Below are 13643 nucleotides of genomic sequence, written 5' to 3'. Positions count from 1 at the left end.
ATGGCTGCGAGAGCTGGACCATGAGGAAGGCTGAGAGAAGGAAGATCGATGCTTTTGAACTGTGGTGTTGGAGGAAAATTCTGAGAGTGCCTTGGACTGCAAGAAGATCAAACCAGTCCATCCTCCAGGAAATCAAGCCAGGCTGCTCACTTGAGGGAACGATATTAAAGGCAAAACTGAAATACTTTGGCCACGTAATGAGAAGACATGATACCCTGGAGAAGGTGCTGGTGCTAGGGAGAGTGGAGGGCAAAAGGAAGAGGGGCCGACCAAGGGCAAGGTGGATAGATGATATTCTAGAGGTGACGGACTCGTCCCTGGGGGATCTGGGGGTGTTGACAACCCACAGGAAGCTCTGGCGTGGGCTGGTCCATGAAGTCACGAAGAGTCAGAAGCGACTAAACGAATAAACAACAACAACAACCCTCCTGGCTGGTGAAGGCAGCTTGGGAGGTGACGTGTGGTTGGGCCCAATTGATGGTAAATACATCCTTGCAGGAGGGGGTGTTTCTGGTGGCCTTTAAGGAGGCGCTGGTATGCCCCCTCTTCAGGAAACCATCACTGTACCCTACTGTACTGGATAATTTTCATCTAGTCTCCCACCTCCCCTTTATGGAGAAGGTGGTTGAGAAGATGGTGGTACTGCAGCTCCAGAGGATCCTGGATGAAACGGATTATCTAGACCCCTGTCAGTCAGGTTTCAGGCCCGGATATGGAACAGAAACAGCATTGGTTGCACTTACGGATTATCTCTGGTGGGAGCAGGATGGAGGCAATGCATCCATCCTTGCTCTCCTTGACCTCTTAGCAGCTTTTGATACCATTGACCATGGTATCCTTTTGGGTCAGCTCAGGGAGTTGGGGGTGGGCGGCATAGTTTTGCACTAGTTCACCTCCTTTCTCCTAGGCCGGTCCCAGTCGGTGTTAATAGGAGAGGAGAGATTGGGCCCACGGCCCCTCCTTTGTGGGGTGCTGCAGGGTTCAGCACTCTCTGCTCCTTTTTAACATCTACATGCAACTGCTGAGCGAGATCATCCGTCTCCACGGGATGAGGTATCATCAATATGTGGATGATACTCAATTATACATCTCCATCCCAGGGGAAGTAAGTGATTCTGTGGCTGCCCTTTCCAGGTGCCTGGGGGCTGTTGGGGTCTGGATGAGGAATAACAGGCTTCAGCTGAACCCTGGTAAGACGGAGTCGCTGTGGGTTAATGGCCCCTCGGCTTCCAGGAATTTGCCATGTTTAATTCTGGATGGGATTGCACTGCCCCAAACAGACCCAGTGTGTAACTTGGGAGTCCTTCTGGACTCATGACTCCTGCTCGAAGAGCAGGTGGCAGTCGTGGCCAGAAGGGCCTTTGCGCAACTTCATGTTGTGTGCCAGTTACGCCCCTTCCTGGAGTGAGAGGCCCTTCGAACGGTCACTCATGCCCTGGTCATCTCCCATATAGACTACTGTAATGCACTCTACATGGGGCTACCCTTGAAGAGTATCCGGAAGCTACAGCTGTCCAAAATGCAGCCGCACAGGCGATTTTAGGTGCTTCAAGATTAGCATGTATAACTCCTTTGCTCCGCAAGCTGCACTGGGATCCAGTCTGCTTCCAGGTCCAATTCAAGGTGTTGGTTATCACCTTTATAGCCCTACATGGCATGGGTCCAGGTTATCTCAGGGACCATCTCATCCCCATTACATCAGCCCGTCCCACCCAGTTGTGCAGAGAGGGCATGCTACAGTCCCCGTCTGTAAAAGAATTCCATCTGGCGGGGTCCAGGAGGCGGGACTTCTCTGCAGCAGCTCCCACCCTTTGGAACATCCTTCCCCCAGAAGTGAGGTTAGCCCTCTCTCTCCTGGACTTTAGAAAATAGCTGAAAACCTGGTTTTGCCACCAGGCTTGGAGTGGGAAGAGGAGGAGCCATTCTTGGGGCTGGTTGGTTCCCCAGTCCTACTGGGACTGGTCTTATCCCCTTAATGGGTGGAATTAGATCTGCCGTTACTTGGATTTTATCGTATTTTATATTTATTGATTACTGGCAAAAAATGTTTTATTGTGAACCACCCAGGGTCCCCCATGCGGGGGAGATGGGCAGTCATAAAAATATGTTAAATAAAAATTAAATGTTCACACAGCTGTGCCAAAAAACACTTTACAATTAATGCAGATATTTTAACAGGGGGATCATGTGATCACAGTGTTTTGTACCAGTGATCAGTCGACCCCATTGATGCACCAGACTTTTTTCAAAGGTAGACCCATGCATAGGGTCTTAAAAAAGTCAAAGAAGATACAACCATGAAGTTGTATTTAATGGTAGTTAAATTCAGCTGACTCAGGAGCAGTAAGTTACTATGTAAGGAAATGAATCTATTTGCAGTTCACATGTTGCAAGGTAATATTTGTGTGTCAATAGATGTCTTACTTGGTTATGATGACAGCTTCTTGACAACAACATTCTTTTTTCCCCCAGCGGTTCTGAGAGCATGTGCTGATGGAGGTGCTAATCATTTGTACTGCATCACAGAAGGAAACCGTGAAAGGTACACTTATAATAATATGTTCTAATAATTTTGCATGTTTTACTTCACATAGCATGTTGATTAAGTTTAAATTACTTTTCTAAATTTTTTCACTATCTGGTTTTTGCACAGTATAGGGCTACTAGTTCCTCATAAAAATACATGGGATTACTTATCAAGTGCCTTAAGGTCGTTATACTGTATTGTGTTTTCCCATTCCTACAAGAAAAATAATTAATGTGGAGCCATGGGCTGAAAAAACATACATTATAATAATGTCACAAAATAGAAAACTTTACAATTCAACATAGACATGTCATTTTTATATTGCAGGCCTATGATTCAAGTTTTAATATGACATTTCTTCACCTTACTTTGTTAGTTAATACTAATAGATTCTGAAGAAGTGAGACTCAGAAATGGTGGTTTAATATAATGATGATAATGCATGGTATAATAAAAAGCAGACATCAAAGCACAAATATTAAATTGATTGCATTTGAAGAAGCTTTTTCATCTTCTAGGACTGGGAAAGGTCTTGTGTAATGTGTGTTCCATGGTTTGTTGTACGTTTAACAAATTGTTCTTTCCAGAGAGGGATGCTTCTTCCATTACACTTACTCTGTTACTATGTTGTTACACTTTGCTCCTTTCTATTTCACCCTTTATGTAATGAGTTCTTAACCAACAGGCTTAAGACCCAGAGAAGTAGTATAGGGCAAAGCTCCCTCAACTTGAGCTTGGATGGATACATTCATGTTGGCAACAGTATGGAAGTGGTTTGCCAGTGCTGTCTTCTGGGGTGTTTTTCTGTCTACTCTACAGCCCCGTATTCTCCAGTGATCTCCCATCCAAATACTAAGTAGACCTGATTGTACTTAGCTTCCAAATTCAGACAAACTCTGGCAGATGTTACTACCTGCTGAGAAAAGTAGTAGATCATAAGAGGAAATAATAGACAGTATAGCAGATAATAGGGCAAGTTAGAAGTTGCTTTTTCTGTACTCAGTTTTAATTGCTAAGCAATTTCAAACGTTATTTAAATTATCACGGAGGAATATAGATAAAGAACCACAGCTTTTATCATCCTAGTACTCTGGTTTGCATAACAGCTCTCAATATAGCAGTAATGGGAATGATTTGGGGGAAAAATATGCATGTCTTGTAGTGTAACCTCTAGACGCACAAAAAGTCTGTGTAAAAAAGAACCCTTGCATCTTACTTGATGTTTTCAAAAGCTTTGGCTCTCTGTATAGTTTGGAATTTTGATTTTTATTCTCTGCTTTTGTCCGGAACAGAGTTAGAGCCATGGCTTGAATCATCAGCCAATTTTTTAATAGATCTTGGCTAATATGATTAATTCCACCTGCTGAATAATTCACATACAAGTCAAGGTACAACCAAAATGCTTTTTGTCTGAGCAGCAGCAGTGGATTGGCAGGAGCCTTTCTTTATGCATTTTCTTGGTGGATGCTTGGTTGGTTAATTTATGGGGATGAGCAACTTACACCATGTTTTACTGTCTCCTAGGATCTGACAGTCTATGGATTTATTATACAATCCAGCCATTCATTTCAAAGATCCTGATTTCTGTCCAGCTTTGTACTGTCCAGCTTTGTACTGTAACTCTGCCTCTGTCAGAGGAGGACTGGCTTTAAAAAAATCCAAGGTATACTTCAATGAGAGTTCAGCAAACCCTGATAATAACATTACATACTGGTTGTTTCCTTCTTAGCAGGAGCAAATGTGAAACAGGATATGGAAAAACCACATTATGGTGCCAGGAAAAGAAATGGTTCAGCAGCCCATGTGGAATGATAGTGAACATGAGCATGACCCTACACAAGGGTTACTTTTATTTACAGTATATGAAAGGATGATGTGTGCCCCCACCCCGCCCAGATAGATGTATATTTTCTACAAATGCTTGTGCATTTTACTAGTAATTTGGGGGTGATGTCATATTACATTCTCTGAGAAGGAGATGCTGTTAACAGTGGGTAAAGGGTAGGAGGTGCAAAAATAAAAGCAAATAGCAGACACAGAGGTAACAGAGGTGTACAATGTTGCTGCCATCAGTTGAAGGGGAAGAGGCAATGGGAACTAGAAGAGAATAAGGCCACAGTGCTGACTGCAAGCAAGTCCTAAGCATACTTATTGGAAATAAAGCGTTACCAAGCTAATTGGGACTTACTAAGAATAAGCATGTATATATTATCTTATCCCACCGCTATCCCCACCCCAAGTCATGCTGCCTCGTTGTCTCTGAACTCAAAAGAAAGTCCCAGTTTCAGATTGGTATGCTGAAGGATGCCAGTGGACCGATAGTAACTGATTCCAAGAAGTTCAAAGAAAGATGGAAGAAGTATACAGAGATCACAACTATTCATGCAATGGTTTTCCCAGTGACACCCTGTGGAAGCGAAAATTGGATGCAAGACAGAAAGAATATTGTTGCTTTTGAAATGCATGGATAGCCAAGAAAAGAAACAAATGTATCATTGAACAAACCTTCTCAGAGTTCTTTCTTGAGGCCCAAATGACCAGGCTAAAATTATCATGCTTTGAACACATTTTGCAAAGACCTACTGTAGGTCTCTTGAGAAGTCAACAGGTAGTCCTCGCTTAACAACCCTAATTGGGACCAGCAACTCCACCACTAAGCAAAGCGGTTGCTAAGTGGGAAATCACGTGACTGTGACTGTACTTTCTAGCTGGAAAGAGACAAGACTACTCAGTTTCACACTTTTGGCTTTTGTTTGCCTCCTAAATACTCCCCCTCCCTTTGTAAGGCTTGAGTGCCTGCTTACTGTCTTGTACACATCAAAAACAATGCGATTATGCCAGCAGCACGGGGCTGGGAGCCATGGGTGTGCTACACAAACTGCTTACAGAACTCTCTTGAAATCTCTTCCTCCCCAGTCTCTCTACTCTGTGAGGGGGAGGGAGAAAAAAAGCAAGCCGTTTCTGTAGATGATCTCTTCTTTGCATGACCCTTCCCCCCCCCCTCCTGCAGAGCAGAGAGATTGGAGAGGAAGGGATTTCAAGAGAGCAAGCTGTTTGCTCTTCTACAAATTGAACGCAATGTGGTCATGCCAGCAGTCCAGGGCTGGGAGCCGTGGGTGTGCCCACACAAACAGCTTACAGTACTTGCTTGAAATTCTTCCTCTCCAATCTCTCCACACTGAGAGTGGGGCGGGGTGGAGGGAGCAAGCAATTTCTGTAGGTAGTATCTCCAAAACCACAGGTCAGGCACAGGATTATACATACTGACTCTAATGGTGATCACGTGACTGAGGGATGCTGTAGAAGTCGTAAATGGTTGTAAATGGGCCATGAAGTTATTTTGTTCAGCGCCGTTGTAACTTTGAATAGTCACTGAATGAGTGGTTGGTAAGCAAACACTACTTGTATAATGCTTGGAAAGGTGGAGAGAAAGAGAAGAAGAGGAAAAACAGCAGGAAGGTGGATGGACAAAGTTATTGCAGCAAGTGGTACACTGTTGGAAGACCTGAAGGAGCAGGTTGGGAATAGATTGTCCTGAAGAGAAGCTATCTATCTGGTTGCTAAGAGTCAACATTGACTCGATGGCACATAATCAATCAGTCAACTAATCAATCTTGTTATTTTGTGAGATTCTACAGCCTTTTGTACAGTATGTGAAGCCAAAAAAGTTGAAACATGGCATCAGTTTGCAACTCTTTACACCAAGCCCAGCTTTCCCCTGGATCACATGGCACCTGTGGAGGGCAGCTGTACAATCACAGAAGATTCAGCTGCATTAAGGAGTTACAGATACAGGTAAGTGGTACATTTGGGTTCCTACAGGCTCTGAAGCATTGTTTTGCCTTCAGAACACTGCATAACCCCATTGTCTTGTACTTGCAGCCCAACACAAAGATCTTTTTCAATCTGTATCCATTTTGCAGGCAAAAGAAAATAACTCAATGCCCCTAGGAGCTGTTCCCCAGTTTCTGCCCCAACTTAAAAGGAAGAAAACTGGGCTAAAAATACCCACTCTAGCATAACAGCAGTAAGAATAAGAGGAACTGAAATAAATGGAATAAATGGCAGGCATTACTGAGATAGAATGCATAGGTGTTTGCTTGCTGAGTCCAGATTTCTGCAGTCTATCTCGCTAGGTGTGGGTACATGTACTTAGGCGTGTGTGTATGTTGGTGTGTTTGTTTAAAGAGAGAGTAGGTTGGATTTGCCCAATTAAATGCAAAATTCCAGAGGTTAGCCAGAAGAGATAAGGAATTATTTTTAAACAAGCAATGCGCGGAAGTGGAAGAAGACAATAGAATAGGAAGGACAAGAGACCTCTTCCAGAAAATTAGAAACATCGGAGGTAAGTTCCAGGCAAAAATGGGTATGATCAAAAACAAAGATGGCAAGGACCTAACAGAAGAAGAGATCAAGAAGAGGTGGCAAGAATATACAGAAGACCTATATAGGAAGGATAACAATATCGGGGATAGCTTTGACGGTGTGGTCAGTGAGCTAGAGCCAGACATCCTGAAGAATGAGGTTGAATGGGCCTTAAGAAGCATTGCTAATAACAAGGCAGCAGGAGACGACGGCATCCCAGCTGAACTGTTCAAAATCTTGCAAGATGATGGTGTCAAGGTAACGTATGCTATATGCCAGCAAATTTGGAAAACACAAGAATGGCCATCAGACTGGAAAAAATCAACTTATATCCCCATACCAAAAAAGGGAAACACTAAAGAATGTTCGAACTATCGAACAGTGGCACTCATTTCACATGCCAGTAAGGTAATGCTCAAGATCCTGCAAGATAGACTTCAGCAATTCATGGAGCGAGAATTGCCAGATGTACAAGCTGGGTTTAGAAAAGACAGAGGAACTTGGGACCAAATTGCCAATATCCGCTGGGTAATGGAAAAAGCCAGGGAGTTTCAGAAAAACATCTATTTCTGTTTTATTGACTATTCTAAAGCCTTTGACTGTGTGGACTATAACAAATTGTGGCAAGTTCTTAGTGGTATGGGGATACCAAGTCATCTTGTCTGCCTCCTGAAGAATCTGTCTAACGACCAAGTAGCAACAGTAAGAACAGACCACGGAACAACGGACTGGTTTAAGATTGGGAAAGGAGTACGGCAGGGCTGTATCCTTTCACCCTACCTATTCAACTTGTACGCAGAACACACCATGCGACAAGCTGGGCTTGAGGAATCCAAGGCTGGAGTTAAAATCGCTGGAAGAAACATTAACAATCTCAGATATGCAGATGATACCACTTTGATGGCTGAAAGCGAAGAGGAACTGAGAAGCCTTATGATCAAGGTGAAAGAAGAAAGTGCAAAAGCTGGCTTGCAGCTAAACCTCAAAAAGACCAAGATTATGGCAACCAGCTTGATTGATAACTGGCAAATAGAGGGAGAAAATGTAGAAGCAGTGAAAGACTTTGTATTTCTAGGTGCGAAGATTACTGCAGATGCTGACTGCAGTCAGGAAATCAGAAGACGCTTAATCCTTGGGAGAAGAACAATGACAAATCTCGATAAAATAGTTAAGAGCAGAGACATCACACTGACAACAAAAGTCCGCATAGTTAAAGCAATGGTGTTCCCCGTAGTAACATATGGCTGCGAGAGCTGGACCATAAGGAAGGCTGAGAGAAGGAAGATCGATGCTTTTGAACTGTGGTGTTGGAGGAAAATTCTGAGAGTGCCTTGGACTGCAAGAAGATCAAACCAGTCCATCCTCCAGGAAATCAAGCCAGACTGCTCACTTGAGGGAATGATGTTAAAGGCAAAACTGAAATACTTTGGCCACATAATGAGAAGACAGGACACCCTGGAGAAGATGCTGATGCTAGGGAGAGTGGAAGGCAAAAGGAAGAGGGGCCGACAAGATGGATTGATGATATTCTAGAGGTGACGGACTCGTCCCTGGGGGAGCTGGGGTTGTTGACGACCGACAGGAACCTCTGGCATGGGCTGGTCCATGAAGTCACGAAGAGTCAGAAGCGACTGAACAAATAAACAAGGTTGGATTTAAGAGGATGGTAGTGTCAGGTGGAATGTCAGTGAATTTTATAAGGCAATTCATTTTAATCAGTAGTCAATATTAATTATGATAATCAGTTATTCAGTAGTACAATTAATATTCATATAGATTTTGTCCTGGTCCTGCCATTATTTGGAGTATGGTGCTTGGCCGCTCATAAAAGGGAGCTGTGTGCATATATTTGTTTGAGGGAAGAAGACTCTGGGATTTAACTAGGCAAGTTGGCAAACCTTGTTTAGAAACTGAATAGGTTGGGCAGAGTTTTTATGTCTTGTTATAAACTTTTTTCTATTCCATCTTTGGGAGGACATCACATTAAATGCAGGATCATTTTTCTTTTAGGTAAGTGCAGAAAGGGCTAATTTAGACATTGTATTGACAAGACTTCTCTGTCATTTTTAATCTGAGCAAGCTTTTTCTGGGTATTTGGGGGAAGGGAGGAAAGTAGTAATAACACTTGCATGATTTACAACAGTTTTTTTTTTAAGTTAAATAACTTATTCCAATAATAGGTGATATAAAGAAAAATGTTTCCTCTGTACTGATTGCTTTACTATGATTTAAGTCGTTCTAATTTCTTCCATGCTCATAATTTTTACAGATTTAATATTTGACAAATCTATGACATTCAAAATAGCCTTTTGATCTTACATCTGGTAAAATGTAAGGTTTGCACATATAGTCATTTTTTATGTTCCCAAAGCTTTCACGTTTTGAGAGATTATTCACATTCATTCATCAATGGGAAAAGAAAAGATTAAACTATTCCATAACATGTGTATTCTGCTAAAGTAAAATAAAGTGTACTCAGCTATAGTGTTTTATTTTTGTGTTGATTTTCTGCTTCTAGGTCTCCAAGATAACTTTAATTAATAGTGAATACAACTAGAAACAATACTACTGTTTAAAATGAGAATCAGATACTAAGATTGTTTAGCAGGGTACTTTAAGTTGGTATTTTGAAACAGAAAGTTTCTTGCACATTTATCCAAAAGCTGATGCATTCTGCTATTTGGCATGTTAAATTTGCTTTGGTAGCTAGCAGTTCTAGCAATTCAGAAAATAATGCATAAAATCAACTGGGAAATAATGTTGTATCCCAAAACTCATTGCACAAAATATAAATATCATTCCTAAAGAATAAACATAATTATTTTAAATAAGTACTCATAAATGTAAAAATATAATAGAAGAAAAATAGATTATTGTATTACTCATGAATAGTCTTATACATTCTTCACTGATTTGGCCCTGTAAACCTAATTATTTGGAGATTATTTTATCAACATTTTTTGTCTTCTAAATCTAGCAAAATGCTATTATTTGCCTTTAAAGCTACAAAAACCGATTGAAATATTATCAATTTACTTCTGCAGTGTGTTCCTTATTCTTCTCATTTCTCAGTACAGTTTTATTACAGTTTTGTCTGCTCAGAGAACGCTATCAAACAGATTAGATTGTTCCCCACCCCACCCCTTAACTCATGCCTGGTTCCCTCTTTAACATTTGTTTTAGTCATTTTAGAGTTCTGTTATATCATTCTATGACAACCATGCAAAAATCCACATTCAAGCAATATACACAATATCCTGGTATCACACAGACTTATTTGAGATAGTTGGATATAATAATCCACATATTTATTTATGTTTAAATTATCCAAGCTTCTCTGTCAGTTTGTATTTATTGATCAATACCTTGATTATAGAATCTGCAATATCTGCACTTTACTTTTGATTTAAGAAGCACTCAGAATCAGCAGGGTTCTGATCAGGACTTCGAGTGTGAGGAACTCAAGGTGTCCCTGTTCAGGATAAGCCCTTAACACCCACTGCTATGATTTCCTGGATTCCTTTTATCTGAACGTTATAATCTGAAAATTCAGATATTTCTATAGTTTCTGAAAGTCCCCAGCCAGGAGTTTTACACTTCAGAAAGGACAGAGGCTTTTTAATTCTGGTGTGAGCAGCAAGCAAGAATATAGTCAAAGAATCACTTGGTTCTTCAAGCGTTTTAAGACTCAACTTCTGCATTCTTCTCAGACTCAGCTGAATTTAAAGTTTAGATAGATGTTGAAACAACAGTTGTAATCCTGACAGTTTAGCCTGTATAGCTTCTTGCACTGAGCTCTTCAAGGTCAGTTCAAGTAACAGTGACAGTAATTCATTCTATCAAGACATCAGACCAACCTTGTCTGTTTGTCATTTTGTTGTTGTTGTTCAGTCGTTAAGCCGTGTCCGACTCTTCGTGACCCCATGGACCGTAGCATGCCAGGCCTTCCTGTCCTCCACTGTCTCCTGGAGTTTACTCAGATTCATGTTCATTGCATCAGTGATGCTATTGTAATGAATGCCTATTCCATAAATATTCTCAGACTCATAAGTCAAAGCTTAATAAAATCTGGTTTATTATAAAATAGAATGCAAATACAAAGAAAGCTGAGAATGGGAAAAAGCACGCCTAAAATCAAACTAAATAACCCCCGATACAAATGAAGTCCCACCCCACCCCCTACAATCATCTCAAATTCACAATCCCAGGTGCTCCTAATGAGTTCTGCTGATCAACAGGAAAAAGACCTTGAACAGAGAAGATAATCCAAACACATTCCATCTTAACAAACAAAGATAGAGAGCTTGGTACAAGGGCTCTCAGCAGCTCCCTCCCAACCAGAAACGCGCGTCAGCGCCTTGGCATGTGAAACATTATGATGTACAATGCACATGAAACGATGAACATGACATACCGCCCCCCCCAAAAAATGCTAAGCAGAAGGCTTGGAAAGGTAAGCAGAGTGAAAATGTTGCACTAAATCAGGAGCAGCAACGTGGCGAGCGTGGACCCACTCAGGGTGGGGGAAGTGCTTCCAGCAAATGAGATACTGAAGAGTGCCTCGAAGCTTGCGAGAATCAAGAACCTCCTTGACTTCAAAGTGTCGCTGCCTGTCAATCATGATAGGAGCAGGAGGAGGAGGTTGGGGATGCCAGTTGGAAGATTGGTGGACAGGCTTGAGCAAACTGCAATGAAAAACAGGGTGCAAACATTTCAAATTATGAGGCAATTCCAACTGAACAGTTACAGGGTTGATAAGGTCGACAACGGGGAAAGGACCTATGAATTTGGGAGCAAGCTTCTTGGATGGTTGTGGTGACTTAATGAATTTGGTGGAAAGGTAAACGTGGACCCTAACTTTAAAAGTGTGCTGCGGGGAGCGGTGCTTATCCGCTTGAAATTTGTAGGAAGCCTGGGCATCAGCCAATGCCTGCTTAATCACTGGCCAGGAATCAGCCAGCTGAACAGCCCAGTCTGAAGCAGAAGAAAAGTGGGGAGGGGGCTGTGGCAGCTCAGGAATGGGAACAAAGTCGTGCCCAGAAACCACTCGAAAAGGGGTCTGACCAGTACTCTGATGAACAGAATTATTGTACGCCACTTCAGCGAAGGGCAGCAAATCAACCCAATTGTCCTGATGGTAGTTTATGTATGCTCTAAGGAATTGCTCAAGTGTAGAATTTAAAACCTCTGTAGATCCGTCAGTCTGGGGATGCGAAGAGGTGGACAATGCCTGTTTAGTGCCAATCAATTTTAAAAATGATCTCCAGAATTGGGAAGTGAATTGTGTCCCGCAGTCGGTCACCAAACGGGAGGGGCCCGTTTTCGAGTGGTTTCTGGGCACGACTTTGTTCCCATTCCTGAGCTGCCACAGCCCCCTCCCCACTTTTCTTCTGCTTCAGACTGGGCTGTTCAGCTGGCTGATTCCTGGCCAGTGATTAAGCAGGCATTGGCTGATGCCCAGGCTTGGGGATGGTAGACATGGACAAGAAACAGCCGGGCCAATTGCTGGGCTGACAGGATGGAAGCACGTGGAATGAAATGTGCCTGCTTAGAAAAAAAATCCTTTACAACCCAAATGACAGTTTTTCTCTGATTAGGTGGCAGATCAACAATAAAATCCATAGAAATTCCCTCCCAGGGGCGGGAGGGATTGGCCACTGGCTGTAGAAGCCCTTGTGGCTTACCAGGTTTTCGTTTGGACATGGCACAAACAGGACAGGAAGCAACATAGTCCTTGACATCCCGACACAAAGTTGGCCACCAAAATTGGCCCCGAACCAAATGTAAGGTTTTTATGAAACCAAAGTGTCCAGCAAGTTTGTCGTCATGAGAACGGTGTAAAACATCAGCCCTCAGAGCTTCAGGCACATATAGGTTGTGACCCACCCACGCCAGACTGTTCTCAAAAGAAACCTTGTCTTTATTAGCTTGGTAAAAGCCATCCTCGAAAGTAACAGTCCGGTGCACCCAATTAATGTATGGGCTGCGCCAAGTCAACCAGGGGATTCCCAAAATCACCATTGGATTGCCAACCAGGGCCACAATGAATTTTAAAGCCTCCTTGTGGCTGCCCATTTACATTGCCACAGTTCCAATGAAATGAGTTGCTGGTCCCCCACCCACTGTCGACCCGTCTAATTGGGTGAAAACTAAGGGCTGTTGGAGAGGAAAGCAAGGCAAATCCAGCGCAGCGGCCAGGTCAGGGTGGATGAGACACCTAGAACACCCCGAGTCAATGAGAGCCCGAACCTCAGTAGTTCTAGTGCGGGAGCCCAACTTCACTTTCACTGCTAAAATGGGGCAGTCAGCACTCACCATCTCATCCTTGCGCCCATCCTCTTCCACCTGCCTACAGGCGCTGTTTAAGGCAGGTGGCTGGCGTTTCCCGCCAGTTGCTCAGAGGCGGCTTGCGCCTCACCAGAGAAGTAGATCTCTTCCTCTTCGTCCGCAGCCCCCTTGGCCACTGTCATCCGTCGCGAGGGGGTTGGCAATTTGGTCGGTACTTTTGGCGCTCGATCCCCAGCTTTGGTCTTCGGGCAGTCTGCGGCTCGATGTCTGCTTTTCCCACACCGGATACACTGGCCACGCGCAAAACGGCGCTGTCTCTCTTCGTCCCACGTTCGGTAGCCCGATGGTGCAGCAGTTGCCCCTGGTCAGGGTCCTCGCGTTGCGGCCGGTGGTCTTTCGTGCCTCCTGGCTTGCATGTAGGTGCGCTGGGCATGCTCTGCCTTCCCGGCCAGACAGATCCAAT

The 13643-nt window shown here is 43.2% G+C and overlaps 1 protein-coding gene across 5 annotated transcripts in view; it reads left to right on the top strand.

Moving 5' to 3' along the window:
• Positions 1-13643, top strand: part of TPK1 (thiamin pyrophosphokinase 1) — a 311687-nt gene that overhangs the window by 128737 nt on the left and 169307 nt on the right. For all 5 annotated transcript variants that reach the window (XM_063304195.1, XM_063304190.1, XM_063304191.1 and 2 more), the window contains one exon: positions 2473-2542. In XM_063304195.1, coding sequence (XP_063160265.1) covers positions 2473-2542 — 70 coding nt within the window. The remainder of the gene's footprint in view (positions 1-2472; positions 2543-13643) is intronic.

Source organism: Candoia aspera, chromosome 4, assembly GCF_035149785.1.
Source record: "Candoia aspera isolate rCanAsp1 chromosome 4, rCanAsp1.hap2, whole genome shotgun sequence".
Classification (NCBI taxonomy): Eukaryota; Metazoa; Chordata; class Lepidosauria; order Squamata; family Boidae; genus Candoia; species Candoia aspera.
Note: the sequence above shows the minus strand (reverse complement) of the source record. Positions and strands in the feature narration are given on the sequence as shown.